We start from the raw sequence: 21,488 nt of genomic DNA on the forward strand, positions 1-21,488 counted from the left end.
TGCCTTTCACTTGTACATACTGTATGATGCAAACCTCCTAGCAACAGATGGCAGTGACGTGCCAGTACTTTTATCCAATGTGAATTCAGCCCCCCCTAATATAAAGGCAGTTTTTGCCCTTCATGTTTAGTCTGTCAGCTGTTGTGTGTGTGTGAAACATATTTTGTGCTTCCTTGCTCAGCAGTGAAAGGGTTAATATGGGTTTAATTTTTTTAGGCTTTTCTGACGAGACATTTTTCTACTGTGAGTATAAGTATATATGGAGACATTTCTTGTGTGGCTATAATGAAACATGTGCTTAATGAGAATGCAACATCCCCTCTGAGTTAGTTTCCTGTGCTAGTATCTCCATAGAGGAGACCCTTCTAGTATTGACTCCAACAAGGTAAGCTAAGTTACATTCCATTCCTGCCCTTTTCACCCTTGTGTTTGGCGGCAGCTTAACATTTTGAAGTGTGTTCTGAGGTTGTCTTAGCCTGCGTGTGTTCCCGGTTGAAACTGCTTTAAAATTAGTCTTTTGCTATGTGTAGCCTTTCCAATGTCGTCTTTAAAATGTTGCATGGATTGTGGAAATGGGACTGGGGCTAAAAGGGGTTACATCTTTGGACTTGGATCAAACCCAGCCAGGACTGTTGGGATTGACTGTCCCCTACACCACCACCTTTGTTAGCTATAGGGGTCCTTAGTGAGACTGCTTTTGAAGGCCCTCAACCTTCGAGTGTAAATCGGCCACAGAAAACTGCACACCTAACTGCAAGTCGCACTCCCACTCTATGGGTACTTGGTGTTGGTAAAGGCTTATGATTATAAGGCTACAGACTTATGATCTTGAGGGTGCGTGGTCGGGGGAAAACGTGCATGAGACTTTACTTAGTCCCTAATACCAAGTTGGGTATAGTGGTTGCTGATACTGGACAAAAGATGAAAAAAAGTCTGTTTTCCTGGTAATGGCATTAGTGGTGACCTGGGAACTAGCCAGACATACAGTGGTACAGAAATGGGTAGCCACCCTAGAATTACCTTTGGTCTGTCTGAAATAGAAAGAGAAAGTGCTGGAAAGGCAGCGCATATTTGTCAGCCTCTGGATAGAAGGGGCAGGTTAGATTTTTGGGTCAGAACTGGATGAGGAAGATGTCCGAGACCCCTGGATTAGCCAAAGGAAAGTGAGCAATGCAGTAAAGGTGTTGATTACAGATCCACTAACTATTTGATGGCGTTGGGACTGTTCACTTTGTTAAAGGGACTGTATAAATGCAAGTTGACTTTGATGCAAAGAGCAGGTTAGCTGTCTGTGAAGCAACTTGTATGTGGGATGATGAAGCACATTCATCTTGGGGAGTTTAAGAAAAGTAATTCAGGAGACAGATTTTTTATTATTTTTTTATTTAGAGATACAGCACTGAAACAGGCCCTTCGGCCCACCGAGTCTGTGCCGACCATCAACCACCCATTTACACTAATCCGACACGAATTCCATATTCCTACCACATCCCCACCTGTCCCTATATTTTCCTACCACCTACCTATACTAGATGATGAGGAAAATTGCTCCAGGCAGGCAAGGAGCATGGTGTCGCATCCAAATATTTATGCCCATTGTCAGCAGGAGGCACACAGGCTGGTGCCTGCGTTTCTTTCTGTACACTGCTCTATTTAACCCCGTACTGATCCATAACCTGTGCATGTGTCTCCTGAGTAACCAGCCTGCATATGTCTCACTTCACCTTGTCTGCTTTTCATGTGCTGCGGTTGTGAGGTTATAACCAAGCTTGATCTTTCTGTCTGGGGCGTGGACTCTGCTGGTGAACAGCTGAGCTGTAACATCGTTAACCAGTAATAGATCTGTTGGTGAAGGCAGTGTATAACTGCATTATTCAAATCAGATGCCTAAGTTCAATTCAAGATCTCCACTGGGGCAACAGTTGTGGTCTACCTTTTCCCCATGTCCCTGTGCTAGGAAAAGAGAACAAAATCCGCTAGGGTTCCTATTATCCTGATCGCTGTGCAGGGGTTCCTGTTGGAGAGATGTATGTCTGAAAATTAGATTACAGCAGGATCCAACTCGGTCATGATTTCTCCTCTTTCTCTCAGCCTGCTAACACTTGCTGTCCAGGCTTGCACATGAAGAATGGCCATTAGGCAAATGACTGAGGAGTATCTGACTCATGCAGAAAAGTTTCCCAGAAAGATTCGGAACCTTCAGGAGAGGAAGGAGAGAGAAAGAAAAACACCCCTGCATGTTACTTCTGATAAACTTGCATTCAAGATGTGTCCGTATTTGTCCTTCAGCATGAAAGCCTTTACATGTGAATGAAATAAAGTGTGCTGGTACCTGACATCAGCACAGGATGTTCCAATATGGACCTGTGCTCACAGGAAAGGTGCACATTCCACAAGTAGATGTAGCTTCCTGTACACCAAAACTTAACTCTTGATGGGCAGCCATGTAGGATAGCATTAACATCTCTTTAAATAGAAATTAGTCTCTGGAGACCACATTGAGGCCACGCACTCTGAAAGCAGGTAGAAGTCCACATTTAGATGTCATTACATTCAAACTAAAACTGACGTATTTATTTATTTAGAGATACAGCACCGAAACAGGCCCTTCGGCCCACCGAGTCTGTGCCGACCATCAACCACCCATTAATACTAATCCAACATTAATTCCATTACCCTCTCACGTCCCCACGTTCCCTCAATTCCCCTACCACCTACCTATACTAGGGACAATTTATAATGGCCAATTTACCTATCAACCTGCAAGTCTTTGGCTGTGGGAGGAAACTGGAGCACCCGGCGAAAACCCACGCGGTCACAGGGAGAACTTGCAAACTCCGCGAACCCGGGTCGCTGGAGCGGTGAGGCTGCAGTGCTTACCACTGTGCCACCCATTTACTTATACTTAAGCAGAAGAATGCACCAAGGCCAGCAGTTAATGCTTGATTTACAGGGCTTGGGTAATAAACATTCCAAATTTTTGGTTATTTTCAGTAGCTTTTGACATCATCACTAATGTAATGTTTTGTGAATAGTGACTCCACAAAGTGCCTCAGCTGTCTCTGATGGAGCAGGCAGCACACAGCACAATAAGATCCGAGAGCTGCTGTACAGTTATGTCTTTGCTTTGAAGCAGGCTCATTTGAAGGTTAAGTGGATTCTTCTGGATGGTCAGGTGCCATCCCAGTTATTGTAAGGGGTAAACAGTAGCGTCTTGAGCATCCTTCGGTCCTTTTGATTACAACATTGACAGTATTACAAATAAAACCATGCCTAGCTTTTGCACACATCAATGCTTTCAAATAGTGTACACCTTGATGGTTAACCATTCAACGATAACTATCATCTAATTCTCTCGTCAGAAATCTTGCATGCATTAATATCTCGAGTAATTATCTGCCATAATTAGTTTCTATAGCCTGGCAACAGCATCAATGTGAAATTGTCTTGACCTCCCACATGCACCGATATACTTTCAGCTTCTATCTCTCTCGGCCATCAGCTTAGGCTTAGTGCAGAGGTGCTGATCACCCAAACTTTGTTTCCTCCTCCACATCAGATGAGTCACCACGGTTACTTGCTTTCATGTCGATAACTTCGCCCTCCTTTGGCACCCAGGCCCTGATCCGTGCACTCTTTATCTCGATCAGCACTCCTTGCGGGCCTCCCACTCCGATTTCTACTATTCATAGACTACACACCTACCGGAATGTCTACCTGTGTCCTCCCCCCAATCCCAATCATCATCATCCTTACCAAGTCTCTGAGAATCATGGAGATTCTCACCACCCCTTCAGAATCTTTCATGGTCTGGCATCTCTTCTCTATGATCTCTTCCAGACCTGCATCCCTATTCGCAGAAAGCACCTCTGCACTCCATCAACCACCATATTATATCGTTCATGGAGCTCCCGGACCAACTGCAGTTCTGCCTTGCCACTTCCCTCCTTGTCTTCGAGAACACCTTTATTTTGAATTGTTTTTCCCCCACCTGATCCTTCTCCCTTTTCATCATACCTCACCCCCCCCCCCCCCCCCCCCCACTTCCAAACATCCAAACCCAATGCCCAACAGTCCATGTAGCACTCTGAGACGTTTGTGCATTTATAGTCATTTATTTACAGCACAGAAGGACATTTCTCTGTGCATAATAAATGATATAGAAATGTCAGTTGTCATTAGACGCCATGATTGCTGAGTCTGCAGAGTTCAGTCAGCTGACAACCCTCTGACAGAGGTACAACTCTGATAAGATACAGTTCAGCGAAGCTTTTAATTGCATGATTCAATCTGAAGCCTTACTTTTTTAAATAAAAAAAAAAATGCAGCAATGTTTCCTGATCTGGTGCAAGGCAGAAACTCTGCTTTTTGTCACACAAATTGATAGCCAAACTCTGAACCATAGCAAATCATTTGATGGAAAGAAAAGTTCTCTGGAGTTTCAAACTCTTATTTCTCTGGAGTTCTTGTCACAGATTAGATAGGGTGGGATATTAGAATCTTGGGAAGAATCATACGAGATGTGCGTGTGTGTTAAATTTATCAATTTCATCATCCTTTGCAAAGTCTCAATGCAGGAAGGGTTGTAATCTATTATAAATGTTAGGTTTCCACTGTTTACTCAGCAACAACAAAACCTTTAATTTTGTGTTCGCCTGAGTTGTAGGAGATCTTTTGTGTTGAAGGTTTTTCCACAGCAAAGAGCCAAGAATCCTGATTTGAGAGATGAGGGCAGGCTGTACACTGCTACTACAAGAATAGTTGGAAAAAGGGAGTAAAAAGGTTTTTTTTTTCAAACCGAGTCAAAGCACAGGTTATTTTTCAAACCGAATTGGATCGGGGCTTTCACATTCTGAAGGAATGTGTGAGGTTTATAGATGCAGCATAGTGTTGGTCTTGCTGCTGATCTTTGGAGTAATTGTACATTTCCGAACCTTGTACATGGGTTTCTGGTCACTGAACATAGGAGTTGTTAGAAGAAAGAAGATCCTGATGCATCTAATTCGTCGTCTACCATCCTGAAGCTGTATGGTAACTAATCACAGAAACATAGAAAATAGGAGCAAGAGTAGGCCATTTGGCCCTTCGAGCCTGCTCCGCCATTCATTACGATCATGGCTGATCATCCAACTCAGTAACCTGTTCCTGCTTTCGCCCCACACCCTTTGATCCCTTTAGACCCAAGAGCTATATCTAACTCCTTCTTGAAAACATACAATGTTTTGGCCTCAACTGCTTTCTGTGGTAGCAAATTCCACAGGCTCATCACTCTCTGGGTGAAGAAATTTCTCCTCCTCTCAGTCCTGAAAGATTTACCCCGTATCCTTAGACTATGACCCCTGGTTCTGGACTCTTTTCCCCCCCCCACCATCGGGAGCATCCTTCCTGCATCTACCCTGTCAAGTCCTGTTAGAATTTTATAGGTTTCTATGAGATCCCCCCTCACTCTTCTGAGCTCCAACGAATATAATCCTAACCGACTCAATCTCTCCTCATGCGTCAGTCCCACCATCCCAGGAATCAGTCTGGTAAACTTTCGCTGCACTCCCTCCATAGCAAGAACATCCTTCCTCAGATAAGGAGACCAAAACTGCACACAATATTCCAGGTGTGGCCTCACCAAGGTCCTGTATAATTGCAGCAAGACATTCCTGCTCCTGTACTCAAATCCTCTTGCTATGAAGGCCAACATACCATTTGCCTTTTTTACTGCCTGTTGCACCGGCGTGTTTAACTTCAGCGACTGGTGTACGAGAACACCCGGGTCTCGCTGCATGTTCCCCTCTCTCAGTTTATAGCCGTTCAGATAATCTGCCTTCCTGTTTTTGCTACCAGAGTGGATAACCTCACATTTATCCACATTATACTTCATCTGTCATGCATTAGCCCACTCACTCAACTTGTCCAAATCACCCTGAAGCCTCTCTGCATCCTCCTCACAACTCACCCTCCCACCCAGTTTTGTGTCATCTGCAAATTTGGAGATATTACATTTAGTTCCCTCATCTAAATCATTAATGTATATTGTGAATAGCTGGGGTCCTAGCACTGATTCCTGCGTTACCCCACTAGTCACTACCTGCCATTTGGAAAAAGACCCATTTATCCCTACTCTTTGTTTCCTGTCCGCCAACCAATTTTCTAGCCATCGCAATACACTACCCCCAATCCCATGCGCTTTAATTTTGCACGCTAATCTCTTATGTGGGACTTTGTTGAAAGCCTTCTGAAAGTCCAAATAAACCACATCCACTGGCTCCCTCTCATCAACTTTACTAGTTACATCCTCGAAGAATTCTAGTAGATTTGTCAAGCCTGATTTCCCTTTTGTAAATCCATGCTGACTCTGCCCGATTCTACCACAGTTCTGCAAGTGTTCTGCTATAAAATCTTTGATAATGGACTCCAGAATTTTCCCACTACCGACGTCCGGCTGACTGGTCTATAGTTCCCTGTTTTCTCTCTACCTCCCTTTTTAAATAGTGGGGTTACATTAGCTACCCTCCAATCTGTAGGAACTGTTCCAGAGTCTATAGAATCTTGGAAGATGACCACCAATGCATCCACTATTTCTAAGGCCACTTGCTTATGTACTATGGGATGTAAATTGTTAGGCCCTGGGGATTTATCAGCCTTCAATCCCATCCATTTCCGCAACACTATTTCTCTAATTCCCTACCTTCTCTCTACCTCCCTTTTTGAATAGTGGAAGATGACCACCAATGCATCCACTATTTCTAGGGCCACTTCCTTAAGTACTCTGGGATGCATACCATCAGGCCCTGGGGATTTATCGGCCGTCAATTCCATAGCAGTCAATCTCTATCAATTAGTATTCCAGGAGGTCCAAAGGCACCTTTTCCTCCCAAGCATTCAAACGCTACTCAGCATCAGTGGGAACCAACTTTAACAGCTGCTGTTCAGTAATATAAAAGAGGTTTCGTTCATTGACCCCAACATGTCTTGTGTGATTTGGTATAAAAGTCTAATGGAGACAGTGCTACGCTATTGGAGCAACTCAGTTTTATTTATTTGCTGCTACTCAAGAGCATCAGTGTGGGGACTCTCCTTATGAGGAGATAATTCATTCAGTCATATGTTTGGTGACCTGGGCTATTAGAATCTATTCTTTCAGTACAACTGCTCTTCCTTGAGCAAGTTCCACTGCCTACTATTCTAAACAAAAGATAAATTCCTATGTTCACCCCTAGCTTTCCTACTGGGATACCTAACACAATTATCCAATCTTCCTGCTGCAATCCAGGCTGTAGGTGTTAGGCTGTTTGGCTTAGGAAGGCATCAGAGTCATGCCCTGGTCTTGTTTTACCCTGATGTTCACACATTTCCCAGCAGATAGTATCAGGGATTGAAAAACCAGTGTTGCTGCCACTCTTCAGCAGCCCCTCTCCCGTGAAAGTAATTGTGGATTATCTCTGCTGTTCGTTAGCCTAGCCCAGGACAGGCATTCAACCTGGAGCCTTCCTGGACTCTGTGACTGCGGATCATATTGGGCAGTGCGAGGACCAACTGAGCTATTGTCAGCTCCTTTTGACTTTTGAGGCCAAACGTATTCTGTGAATCGTGCAAGCTGGTCCAGAACCGTTCCGAATCTCCTGAATCTCTGCCGACTCCTCCCTTTAGCTGGTAGTGACTTGACGAGCAAATAATTGGGTCCCCTCTGCCTTTCCTGCTGATTTTAGCCAAATTCACCTGGGCTGGACTTTGAGGAGCTACAGTTGCCATTACTGCCATTGATTTATCAGGAAGGTTAATAGCTCAGAAGAAGGTCATTCAGCCCATAGGTCAAAACTGATCTCTCTGCCCCATGCTCTCCCCTGCATCTCCTTCCCCTTCAAATATTTATCCAGTTTCCCTTTAAAAGGTGCAATAGTCTCTCTGCCTCAATCACTCCCTATGGCAAAATATTCCATGCTGCATCAGAGAAATACATAATATCTACAACTGTTAAGTGTCAGTGTTTACCCTCTGTAAGCGAATAGTTTCAATCATGTTTACCTACTCTATTGTGAACAGAGAACTGAATCCTGTGCAACACCACTGCCCACTTCCAACCACTAAGAAACTGCCATTAACTCCTAGGTTTTTTTATGTCTAACCAATTTTTAATGCAGTTTGCTACCCTGCATTCGAAGTCGATATCCTTGAATCTTCTGTAGTAATCTCCCATGTGGTATCTTGATTCAAGGTTTACCTAAAGTCCATACACAGTATGTGCTCTGTTTTAATATCCTTTCTATAATCGGGTAGTCAATATTGTACATGGCCTTGTGAAAATTTGGCACCTCTTTACTTGTGTAATCCATTCCCCTATTTATGAAATCTGAAATTCTCTTGGCCTTTTTATAGGGTTATCTTCCTGCACACACACGTTAAGAATTTTGTATACAGACTTCCAGGTGTCTGTGTTCACTCACTCTTCAGTATCATTCTGTTGGGTGCCTGTTTCCATTCCTTGATTATCATCTCAAAATTACCTCACATGTCTCCTTATTAAACTGCAACTGTCACACGTCTGCCTGTTCCACTCACTGAAAGTAGCAGGGGTAGATCCCTGTTAATCACTGTTGTCATGAAAGTGATTGTTTGTTTTTTAATGAAAAATATTTTTAAAAGAATTTATAGTTAAACTGAATAAATATTTTTTAATCAAGAGGGCACTGAAAGAACTAATTTGGCAAGTGTTGCTGGTTGTCACACGACTCAGTTTGGAGATAGGCAGAAACCCTGATAATGGGTAGAGAAGTTGCAAACGTTCCTTTGGACAAGCCCAGCAGCAGTAGAGCACATCTGGAGGGCAGAAAACTGACAGGCTTTCTAGTTGTGGGTCAGTGTGGTTTTACTTCTGGAGTGAGATAAAGTGAAGTCTGCTGCAGAAGGAGAGAATTCCAAGGAAGAACAGAAGACTACAACACAGCTTGCTTTCCAGCAATTCCCTAAAAGACTCAGAAGTCATTGTGCCAATTCATCTTGTTTCCTGTATTTGAAGAAAGCCTGCTCAAAAAAATAATTCTCAATGCCGTCTGAAGAAAACTGCTCTGGGGGATCTCGGCGGCCTGCCTGCATGTGCTCGGCAGTTGGACTATGTGCCAGTTTTGATGCAGCATGTCTCATCTGTTTTCTTCAGGGTGGGCAAGTGATATGCCTGGGTGTTTTTTTGTCTGTAACAGAGCTCTGATCCAAAAATCCCTTTTTATTTTTTTCGGTTGACTAGTATGTGTGTATGTCTGTATGTATATATAATGAGTGAGTGTGAGATGCTAAGGTTACAAAAATAAAAGGAGACTTCAAAATTTAATGTTGGGACTTTAAAATTTTTAATTTGTGTGTTTATTTCACTTCATGACTCATTAAGACTTGTTTTATAATAAACTGATAATTTTGTTCAGTAATGAAATCTGATTAGTGTGTTCTATTCTGGGGAAAAATAGAATATATGATTAACCGTATCGATAAGTGGGCAAATTTAAAATGTTTGTTGTGACCTGTGGAGAAGTGGGACTAAATTAACAGTGCACTCTTCCCTCTTCGGTCGTAACACTATCCAGTGACCTTGCTGGGAAGTCTCTGCATGTGTGGTTTTCAAATGGGAGTTATGATCAGACGATGGTGCCCTTGGTAGTGAATGTCCTATTGTTTAGATTTGAGGGTGCAGAATGGCCCCTTGGGTGAAGTACCAAGGGCTGCCATCACCTGTGGACCCTTAGCCCAGTGTGGTAGTTCCTCAGAACAGAGCGACAGAAACACCAGATGACATTGGAATGGCTTGATCGTGGATTTATCCCCACTGATCTGGTTCTGTGCATTCCCATTTCATTGTACTATGTTGATGAGAGATGCTGTTGGCCTCTCTTTGGTTCCAGGTGTGCTGAGCTTGTTGCTGCTGCGAACCCTCATTGCAATAACATCAATCTGTTCCCTTCCTGCTAAGGACTCCCTGAGGAAGCCAGAACGTCGTCTCATCTGTGAGAGCAGTAATCGGGGACTGACGCTGCAACATGCTGGCAGATTCTCCATTAACTGGTTTATCCTCTTCAATGATGCACTAGTTCACGCTCAGGTGAGTCCATCTTGGGGGAGTGGGGGGGGGGGGGGGGGGAAAGGAGGCAGGTCAGTCATTTACCCAGGCAAATGGGGCAAAATGGTCATTGATCTGTGGGAATGGGGGCAAGTCAGTCAATTTGAATATGGAATTCAGCTGATGGAGTTTTTTGTTGTTTTTGACTCTAAGCAATGAGACCTTTTATGTTTGTGGCAGCTGGGCTTTTTTTTAAAGTGGTATAGTTATTTCCTGACTCTATTTAAAGTGTGACTCTACTGAGCTGCAGCATTTGTAGTGTTTCAATCAGCCTCGGATGGATATTATTTTGGGTCCCAGCATCTTTACGTTTACTGCCAATACCTAATCATTCAGTAGCATGTCACAGGATCTGAACCGGATACCTGAAGTGTGTGCTGATCCACTTGGGATCCAAGAAAGACAAATGAGAATATTTTCTAAATGATGAGACTGGGAGCTGAGGAGGAGCCAAGAGATTTAGGTATCCAGGTACAATAATCACTAAAAGCTAAACTGATGAAAGGTCATCAGCCTGAAAAATTAACTGCTTTTCTCTCCACAGATGCTGCCTGACCTGCTGAGTGTTTCCAGCATTTTCTGTTTTTGTTTGATTTCCAACATTCGCAGTATTTTTGCTTTTGTGTAAATGGAATGTTGACCTTGATCTCGAAGGGAGTGAAATAGAGTGTGGCAAATATGCTTCAGTTGTCCAGGACTTTAGTTAGACCCCATCTGAAGTACAGCATTCAGTTTTGGGCATTGTACTTCAGGAAGAATATATTAAGCCTCGGAGGGGGTGCAGTGCAGATTCACTGGAATGATACCGAGCTCAAAGGACAAGTTGCATAAACTTGGCTTGTATTCCCTTTTTCACACAAAGGGTAGTAGAAATCTGGAACTTGCGCCCCTAAAGACTGTGGATGCTGGATCAATTTAAATTTTCAAGAATTAATTTGACAGATTTTTGTTGGTAAAGGTATAAGGGATTTGGAGCAATGGTTGGTATATGGAGCTGAGATGCAGCTCAACCGTGATCGAACTGAATAGCAGAACAGGCTTGAGGGGCTGAATGGCCATACCCTGTTCTGTGTTCCAGTCTCTGATACATATCCTCGTGCGTTTCTCCAATTTTTCAGGTTGAAATCGCTTTAGTGAGATGAGGTCAGCTATAAATTTGGGATCGCTTTATTTTACTGACAGCAAGGAAGCGTACCAATTAAGATGAATGAGTTTTCTTTCCTCTTAAGTAAAAGTCACTCCCTACCCGTGTAGTCTGACATGCTTTGCCCTCTCCCACAGGAAGTGAGAAGGCTGTCTCCCCGACTCTTTCCCTATCCAGGGATTTGCCAATTAATCAGTAGGCCTATCAGTAAAATCAGAGGTTGTGGATCCCAAGGTGCTATTGTCTGAATTGGTCAAAATCCTGGAACTCCCTACCTAACAGTTCACCATCACCTTCTTGACTGCAACTAGTATGGACAATAAATGCTGGCCTTGATGGTGACGCCCACATCCCATGAATGATTTTTTTTTTTAAAAAAAGGACATCAAGTCTGGCTTGAGTCCATCAATCCTTACTGTTTCAGTTTGAAGCCATCTGTGAATAGTGCCTTTCCGCAAACTGGTCCGTCTGGCTTCAATCAAATTTTCAACATCTGGTTCATTGAATAACTGAGTACACTTTGGCTTGGTGGCTGCCCATAGGATTTTAAACCTGTGACAAATTTTTCCAAATTTAAAACCCATCTAAAATTCCTTTCTGTAGAAAAATCAGTTAAGAAAAAATAGTGACCTGCAGGGCTGCCTATTCCAGGGATCTTGCTGCCAACACTGAGGGATCAATTTCTTAGGGGCGATATTGTATTCCATCTTTTGACATTAATGCAGGATTAATGAGGAATTGGTATCAATACCAGCTGGATACAGTATCTGAGCAAAGATTCCCACAAAGCTTACCAAATGTGAAACTATTGCTCTGTTGCCTCACACCTGTGTACCTTAGTGTTTTATTCTCTTGTTCTGGTTGGGCCCTGTTATTCGCCATTCTCGCTAGTTTGCCACAGACTAGTGGGCATTGACTATGCTAAGAATTGAAGTTTCCTTTGTGTACAAATTAATTTCTCTTGTTTCCATTTCTTCCCACTACCCCTCCAACCTTTCCTCAGTTTTCGACACACCATATATTTCCTCTCATGACACTTTGGGTAGAGCCACACTTTGAAGAAACCAGCAATCCGTGAGTATCGGAAGTGATCGTTCACCTCTTGTGAATTCTTATGAAAGGTACACGATTATAACAATGATCTTCTCTGGCAGGAGTGCTCTCTTTATATTTAATGCCATTTATTGCAGACATTTCTCTCACTCTCCATTCCAGCCAGTTTCCAGTTGGTAGTCAGGGGACCCTTAAACCTGCTCCAAAATTGGTGGGGGTTGAAAGGACTGAAATATTTGAAAACAAACTATTTGAGTGCAAACTTTTTAGAAACGTGGGAATTGAATCCTGGACTTTTTGCTGAAATTATTTTCATTGATCACAATGGTCAGGTATTCACATTAGGCCCCCATCAGTACTGCTGCATGGCCACTCCTGGGGAGTACATAAGAGGAGGTCAATCGACCCTCTGCACTTCCAACAAAACTAGGAAAATGAGGAGTGTGAGATAAGTGTGTGTGCAGTATGGAGGAGGAAAAGAGTTCTTTAGTGCACTGCAGCCACACACACAGTCTTGCTATCCAGTGGTACAGCGCTGGGTTGTCTAAGAGAAAATGGGTACAGGTGACTGCTCTTGGAACAACTGATGTTGGTTGTGTGAGAGTGTTGCTTTGCTCTCTGCATCTGTATCTCTGTCTTTGTCTCTGGCTTGCACTTGCTCCCTCGTAGTCACTCTACCACACGCTCTCGTGGGTGCTATGTTTGTTTCCTTCCCTCTCCAACCTTCCCTCTCCAACCTTCCCTCTCCAACCTTCCCTCTCCAACCTTCCCTCTCCAACCTTCCCTCTCCAACCTTCCCTCTCCAACCTTCCCTCTCCAACCTTCCCTCTCCAACCTTCCCTCTCCAACCTTCCCTCTCCAACCTTCCCTCTCCAACCTTCCCTCTCCAACCTTCCCTCTCCAACCTTCCCTCTCCAACCTTCCCTCTCCAACCTTCCCTCTCCAACCTTCCCTCTCCAACCTTCCCTCTCCAACCTTCCCTCTCCAACCTTCCCTCTCCAACCTTCCCTCTCCAACCTTCCCTCTCCAACCTTCCCTCTCCAACCTTCCCTCTCCAACCTTCCCTCTCCAACCTTCCCTCTCCAACCTTCCCTCTCCAACCTTCCCTCTCCAACCTTCCCTCTCCAACCTTCCCTCTCCAACCTTCCCTCTCCAACCTTCCCTCTCCAACCTTCCCCCTCCCTCTCCACCCCTCCCTCTCCACCCCTCCCTCTCCACCCCTCCCTCTCCACCCCTCCCTCTCCACCCCTCCCTCTCCACCCCTCCCTCTCCACCCCTCCCTCTCCACCCCTCCCTCTCCACCCCTCCCTCTCCACCCCTCCCTCTCCACCCCTCCCTCTCCACCCCTCCCTCTCCACCCCTCCCTCTCCACCCCTCCCTCTCCACCCCTCCCTCTCCACCCCTCCCTCTCCACCCCTCCCTCTCCACCCCTCCCTCTCCACCCCTCCCTCTCCACCCCTCCCTCTCCACCCCTCCCTCTCCACCCCTCCCTCTCCACCCCTCCCTCTCCACCCCTCCCTCTCCACCCCTCCCTCTCCAACCCTCCCTCTCCAACCCTCCCTCTCCAACCCTCCCTCTCCAACCCTCCCTCTCCAACCCTCCCTCTCCAACCCTCCCTCTCCAACCCTCCCTCTCCAACCCTCCCTCTCCAACCCTCCCTCTCCAACCCTCCCTCTCCACCCCTCCCTCTCCAACCTTCCCCCTCCAACCTTCCCCCTCCCTCTCCACCCCTCCCTCTCCAACCTTCCCCCTCCCTCTCCACCCCTCCCTCTCCAACCTTCCCCCTCCCTCTCCACCCCTCCCTCTCCAACCTTCCCCCTCCCTCTCCACCCCTCCCTCTCCAACCTTCCCCCTCCCTCTCCAACCTTCCCCCTCCCTCTCCAACCTTCCCCCTCCCTCTCCAACCTTCCCCCTCCCTCTCCAACCTTCCCCCTCCCTCTCCAACCTTCCCCCTCCCTCTCCAACCTTCCCCCTCCCTCTCCAACCTTCCCCCTCCCTCTCCAACCTTCCCCCTCCCTCTCCAACCTTCCCCCTCCCTCTCCAACCTTCCCCCTCCCTCTCCAACCTTCCCCCTCCCTCTCCACCCCTCCCTCTGCACGTCTGTTTTGTGCACTCTCATATCTATTATCTTTTTCCTGTAGGAATGCCCTGAAAATAACCACAGCTGAAGAACAGTTCATCCTTACTGCAGCATCACCTCAGGAGAAGGTAAAGTTAGCGACTCTCATTCGTTGGAGCTAATTGGTGTAGCAAGAGATGCAGAAGTTGTGTTAAGGAGCATGGTGTTTTTGGGCAGCAGCTGTTTCTGCCAATGGTTATTTGAGTGAGTAGACCGCCGGTCATAAGACTGCACTGATGGTCACTTTAATGTCCACTTGGGTTACCAACCAGCAGAGGATGAATCATGTGTCAGCTCTGAGTTACAAATATAAAGGCTAGGTAGGAGAGGAGGGTGAGCATGCTATATATTTGAAAATGAAGCACGCAATCTCAGTTAGAAATAGAGGAAGTTTTCAGCTCCTCATTGTGAATTGGATTTAAAGCCAGAGTGTGTTGGTGAAAGAATGACTTTCTAATCCAGTGTCACAGACTGTTGTTCTGTCAAGTCTGCTGTTCAGACCACTGTTTGCTCCCCATTGTGGGAACACCATTATCACCACGTGGACTGCAGCATTTCAAGGAGCATACTCACCGCCACCCACAAATGGTAACGAGGGATGAGTGATAAATGCGGCCTTGTCATCGACAATCATACCCTGAAAACAATAAAACACACAAGCATCTCTTGTTATTTATCGGTGCTGCTATCCCAGTGAAACATCATTGAAATAATCCCTTCTTCCAGGGAGTCCGTATAAAGAGATAATCTCTCTTAGTGCTTTCCCACAGTTAGTCCATAGAATGCCTTTTTTATTATATCTAAATCACATGCCCCATATTATAAATAAGTGGTGGTTTTCTACAGGGATGGTGGGGAGGGTTGCCTGCTGAACTGGTGCGCTGTGAAATGTATAGTGTTTCACTGTCATCCCATTTCAGACAAAGTGGCTGAGAGCAATTAACCAGGCTGTAGATCATGCGTTGAGTGGTGCTCAGAATTTCTTGGCCCCTGGACTGGGGAGCTCCATGCGTGCAGAACCCCCCATCTCGCGCACAGCCACTTACACCTTCTACAAGGACCCACGGCTGAAGGAGGCAACTTATGAAGGTCGCTGGCTGGCTGGAAAACCACACGGCAAGTAAGTATCAGGATCACGGGTCGGGATCACGCGCCGGGTCAGTGAGGGTCGGTGTCGTGGAACTGTATGTGTTCAATATGCAGAAACTAACCAAGTCTCGGGTACAATCATCCCTATTCACACAGTTACTCCTGCTGTAACAATACTGAAATCTCACATGTCTAGACTCCATGCATCCATGAGTTGGGGGTGATGATAGATGAGAACAGTTGACCAGGGCTCTGCTCCTAACCAATTGTTCAGCAAACCCTGCCAGAAAGTCTGAGGAAATTGTTTTTGTGATACCTCCCACATCCTACCAACACTTCAGGCTCACTGTGAAGAATGAATACTTGGACAAGGAGCTGGAGGGTCGAAGCACCAGTGGACTTGATGCCTAGCATGATTCAGCACCTTCAGGGGAAGGGGTGGTGGGGATGGAGTTACTTCACTTATGAATGTCCCAGTGGTGCGGGAGCAGGATCTAACAAGCTAACAAACTTTTTGAAGTCGAGCAGAGGCTAACTCGAAAACATGAGAGGGGGATGTTTCTGGGCGCAGCAGCTGAGTGTATGGGCTTAATGAGCTTGATTCCACTTTGGGAAATGGTTTGCAGTGATTTTGTGGAGTGTGAGGCCATGCATCGAAGAGTGGCAGGGGCAGGGAGTGACTGGGTTGCAGTGGAGAATGAATGGCAGGAGTGGAGTGGGGGAGTGTCAATGGTAAAAGTGGGATCGGGGAAGAGTGAGGGGTTGGAGGGAGGGTGCAGGGACCTGGGGAGAAATGTGGAAAGATCCAAACTGTTCCAGGGTGGAATGTAGCTGTGTCGGGGAGTTGGGATGGGTGGAGGATGGCAGATTTCTGGAAAAAAGAAAGGAAATATCCCCTCTGCTGCTGTGAAAATTGAGACACTTCTGTTTTCAACTTGATTCTCAGTATCTTCTGACTGTTCTCTCAATCCCAGGGGTGTGCTGCGGTGGCCTGATGGGAGAACGTACACTGGCCAGTTCAAAAATGGATTTGAGGATGGGTAAGTGTCAGTGTAAATAAAATTCCCTGATCTGAGTGGCGCTGAGTTAGTTGATCTTGCCTGGGACAACATCAGGGTTCTGGGTTCGGGAAGGAGGTGAAAATGATGCAGCTATTCCTGCTGACTACCTGGTGCCTCCTGCTGGGAAGTGTCCATGTGTGCACCCACATGGATGTTGGTTGAGAGCAGGCTCAGCCCTCTGTGGTCCAATACTCTGTCAACGCTCTGTCTTGGTTCACCCGTGACAAATGGCCATAAGGGTATCAGCCTTCTCTCGGTGGCTTTACACTCCAGGGACTTGAGCCCATAATCAGTGCAGTATACAGGGAGTGCTGCGCTGTAGGAGGAGCTGCTTTTTGGATGAAACCTTAAACTGAGCTGGCATCTACCCCCTCGGATCAATGTAAAAGATTCCATGACACTATTTTAAAGAAGAACGGGGGAGTCTGCTCAGTGTTCTGACCAACATTTAATCCCTCGACTAACATCACCAGAACAGGTAATCTGGTCATTCATCTCATTGCTGTTTGTCGGACCTTGCTGTGAGCAGATAGGCTGCCGCGTTTCCTACATTGCAAACGTGACTGCGCTGCAAAAGTTCTTCATTGGTCGTTGTGAACCATAAAACCGTAGAAAAATTATGACACAGAAGGAGGCCATTCAGCCTGTAGTGTTCGGCACTGGCCGAAAAAACTAGCCGCCCAACCTAATCCCACTTTCCAGCAATTTACAGCACTTCAGGTGCATGTCCAGGTCCCTTTTCAAAGAATTGAGGGTTTCTGCCTCCGCCACCATTCCTGGCAGTGAATTCCAGACACCCACCACCCTCTGGGTGAAAACGTTTTTCCTCATGTCCCCTCTAATCCTTCTACCAATCACCTTAAATCTGTGTCCCCTGGTAATTGACCTCTCCACTAGGGGAAACAAGTCCTTTCTGTCTACTCTATCTAGGCCCCTCATAATTTTGTACACCTCTATTAAGTCACCCCTCAGCCACCTCCCTAGCCTATCCAATCTTTCCTCATTGTGTGTGTGTGTGTGGCGAAAGTTTTTAATTTGTCTTCTCAGGTATGGAGAGTACATCATACCCAGCAAAGCTCTGAAAAAGAATGATCACTATCAGGGCCACTGGAAAGAAGGCAAGATGCACGGCCATGGAATCTACAAGTATGTTGAGGTCTCACTTCAGCTATTGGTTGGCTTTGGGATGTGATTTAATATGCTTGCTGGTTTAGGGAAGGTGGCTTGGAGTCCTGAATTGATCTCGTTGGTTTACTGAGGTTTTGGCATCCTGATTGTATCCATTGTTTGGTTTTATGGTAGGGTCATCCTGTGACCTGATGGTCAGTTTGTTGTGTGTCTGTGGAGTGTTGGTTGGATTTGGACCCCCAGCCTGCTCTGTTCCAGTAATGCTTTGGTGACTTCAGTGGTGACTGGTTATACAGCAGCATCTGAGCCCTGCACCCCTAGCCATACTTGGTGAATGGGTTCAGCTGTAACACCGCTACTGATCTCAGCAACTTTCAAAATCCGCAGGAAATTGGTTCATTGATCATTTGCAGTCTAGGGATAACTGGACAAAGGAGGGTTTGGACCGAAGCTGTCACAAGTGCAGGTACACATCTCTTGGGAACTGGACTGAGAACCAAAACAGATTTCTTTTATAGTCCCTAGCAAACAGTTGAAGATCAGCTTCAATCCGTTCTGGAATCAGGGTTATACTGCCAACGTTTTTCTTGCTGGGAGATGGACCATAACAGCATTGCAGCATTTATTGTCCATCCCTGAGGGCATCAAGAGTCAGCCACATAGCATGGGCCACTGTTGATTGCACAATGTGCAGATTCAGGGAGCATTGTGACCTTGGGTGATGCTGTGTTTGTATAGAGTGGCTGTACAGTCCCTTCATCTGTGAGGCCTGGACTCCAACCCATCCTTGCCAAGTGAAGTAGAACTCTGCTGGCTGTATGGGTGCTATGTGTGATGACTTTAGATGATCCAGTTACTAGCAAACACAAACCATGTGATTGCCAGCTCAGTCAGAGTGGGTTGAGAAGTGGAGGCTGCATGAGAGACTGAACATCCATTCACCCTGCTGCTGTCTGGGCTACCCTTCTAAAGCTAGCGTTAAGGCATGTTACATGAACTGGGTTTGTAATCTCCTGGGTTTAGAAGGTTGAGAGGTGATCTAATCAAGGTGTTTTAAAATGGTAAAGGAATCCAATGCAGTAGATATCGAGAAAGTATTTCCTCTGGTAGGGGAACCCAGAACAGAGGGACTTAATCTTAAAATTAGAACTTGGCAATTGAGTTGCAAAATCAGAAAGCAATTTTCCACATCAAGAGTAGCAGGAAGTTGGAACTGTAAAGGCTGTGGATGCTGGGTTAATTGAAATTGTCAAGACTGAAATCGGTAGTTTTATTAGATATCTGAGAACAAGGGGCAAAGGTTGGTAAATAGAGTTGAGGTACAGATCAGCCACGAACGAATTGAATGGCAGAACAAGCTGGAGGGGCTGAAGAGCCGAATCCTGCTCCTGAGTTCCTCTGAGTTGGAGTGGAGGAAGCTCCTTACTATAGCTGACCTGGAGTGCTGATCCTGTTACTGGATGTCCAAAAGTAGGAAGAACATAATTAGTTATAAACTTTAGAAACCTCAGGCTGCAGGCCAATAACTTGGTGTTCAATAACTCAGTAATGGTGTTACTGCAATAAACATTTATCCCTGATGAAGAATAGAAGAGGCCTGAAAAATCCTGGCGTGGGTAATCTTCTGATATCTGGCCACATGTTGTTTTACCCGAGTGGTTGTGATTAGATGAGACTGACTGACTTCCTTCCTTTCTGCCTCCCCTCCACCACAGATATGCCACGGGAGAGGTGTACGAGGGCTGTTTCCAAGACAACATGCGCCATGGGCATGGTTTGCTCCGCAGTGGCAAACTGACATCGTCCTGTCCCAGCATGTTCATTGGGCAGTGGGCGCAGGACAAAAAATTGGGCTACGGCGTGTTTGATGATATCACAAGGTAATGAAATGTTATTTGCAATGTAAATCCCTTCATAGGATTCAAACGACACAGCATGTGATAAACAGCATTTCAGGGCTCCCATGTTTCTGTTTTATTTGTCATGCTCTGTTTAATTTGCAATTGGAGTTCTAAGCTGTAACATGTCCTCTTTTGTGAGGTATTGTTGGGTGCTAAAGGACTCACAGCCCCTTGACATTTCAGAGATCCACTGGCAGCCATGCTAAAAAGTCTGAGCTACATTTGGTCACCTACCCAAAGGCAGCAGATATAAATGAAAACGGGGGCCATGTAATGACATGGAACTATATGGGAAGAATCAAACTCCCTAGTAACAGATCTGTATGTTTTAGGTCGCATTGCCTAGTCACCTGTCTTATTAATCATTAATGCATGCTAAACAGCAGAAGCAGCATACTATCGACAGAGTTAAGTGATCCCAGAACCAATGGATCAGATCAAATCTCTACAGTCCGGCCACATCCAGTCGTGAATGGTGGTGGACAATTGAAGAAGTAATTAGAGGAGGAGGCTCCAAAAACATCCCCATCCTCGATGATGGGGGAGCCCAGTACGTCAGTGCAAAAGGCAAGGCTGAAGCATTTTCAACCATCTTCAGCCAGAAGTGTCGAGTGGGTAACCATCTCGGCCTCCTCCTGAAGTTCCTCCAAAATAGATGCCAGTTTTCAGCCTATTTGATTCACTCCACATGTATTGGGAAATGGTTGAAGGGACTGGATACAACAAAGGCTATGGACTCTGACAACATCCCGGCTGTAGTACTGAAGACTTGTGCTCCAGAACTAACCGCACCCTTAGCCAAGCTGTTCCAATGCAACTACGACACAGGCATCTACCCAACAGTGTGGAAAGGCCCAGGTATGGCCACAAAAAGCAGGACAAATCCAACCAGGCCAACAACCGCCCCATCATTCTACTTTTAATCATCTGTAAAATGACGGAAGGTGTCATCAACAGTGCGATCAAGTGACATTTACACCGCAACAACCTACTCACCAATGCTAAGTTTGGGTTCTGCCAGGGTCACTCAGTTCCAGATGTCATTACAGCTTTGGTCCAAACATGGACGAAAGAGTTGAATTCCATGCCGAGGTGAGAGTGACTGCCCTTGATATCAAGGCAGTATTTGACTGAGTATGGCATCAAAGAGCCTGAGCAAAATTGAAGTCAATGGGAACGGGGGAAAATGCTCCACTGGTTGGAGTCATACCTAGTACAAAGGAAGATGGTTGTGGTTGTTGGATGCCAATCATCTCAAGCCCAGGACATTGCTGCAGGAGTTCCTCAGAGGAGTGTCCGAGACCCAACCATCTTCAGCTGTTCCATAAAGTCAGAAATGGTGATGTCCGTTGACGATTGCGCAGTGTTCAATACTATTTGCAATTCCTGAGAACTGAAGCAATCTACGCCCATGTGCAGCAAGACCTGGGCAAAATTCAGGCTTGGGCTGAGAAGTGGCAAGTAATATTTGCAGCACACAAGTGTTAGGCAATGACCATCTCCAACAAGGGAGAATCTAACCATTTCCCCTTTACATTCAATGGCATTACCAATGCTGAATCCCCCACCATCAACATCCTGGGGGTTACCATTGACTCGCAACTTAACTCGATCAGCCATGCAAATACTGTGGCTACAAGAGCAGGTCAGAGGCTGGGAATTCTGTGGCGAGTAACTCATCCCCTGACTCCCCAAAGCCTGTCCACCATTTACAAGGCGCAAGTCAGACAAAAAGTGGTCACTAAGCCGGAGATATTTGGAAGGGTGACATAAACTCAAAGAGGTGGATTTTAGGGTAGATCTTAATGGAGCAGAGACAGGTGGAAGGTTTTAGTAAGAGCATTCCAGAGTTTATGGCCTCGACTGCTGAAGGCATGGCCACCAATGGGATTAGAAC

At 45.7% G+C, this 21,488-nt stretch overlaps 1 protein-coding gene across 1 annotated transcript in view; it reads left to right on the top strand.

Moving 5' to 3' along the window:
• The window catches only part of als2b (alsin Rho guanine nucleotide exchange factor ALS2 b), a 201,215-nt gene that overhangs the window by 75,518 nt on the left and 104,209 nt on the right, over positions 1–21,488 (top strand). The window contains exons 14-21 of the mRNA XM_068036302.1: positions 217–243; positions 9,950–10,078; positions 12,244–12,314; positions 14,435–14,501; positions 15,333–15,532; positions 16,476–16,541; positions 17,610–17,708; positions 19,406–19,570. Of these exons, the coding sequence (XP_067892403.1) occupies positions 217–243; positions 9,950–10,078; positions 12,244–12,314; positions 14,435–14,501; positions 15,333–15,532; positions 16,476–16,541; positions 17,610–17,708; positions 19,406–19,570 (824 nt within the window). The remainder of the gene's footprint in view (positions 1–216; positions 244–9,949; positions 10,079–12,243; positions 12,315–14,434; positions 14,502–15,332; positions 15,533–16,475; positions 16,542–17,609; positions 17,709–19,405; positions 19,571–21,488) is intronic.

This window comes from Heterodontus francisci, chromosome 7, assembly GCF_036365525.1.
Source record: "Heterodontus francisci isolate sHetFra1 chromosome 7, sHetFra1.hap1, whole genome shotgun sequence".
NCBI lineage: Eukaryota > Metazoa > Chordata > Chondrichthyes > Heterodontiformes > Heterodontidae > Heterodontus > Heterodontus francisci.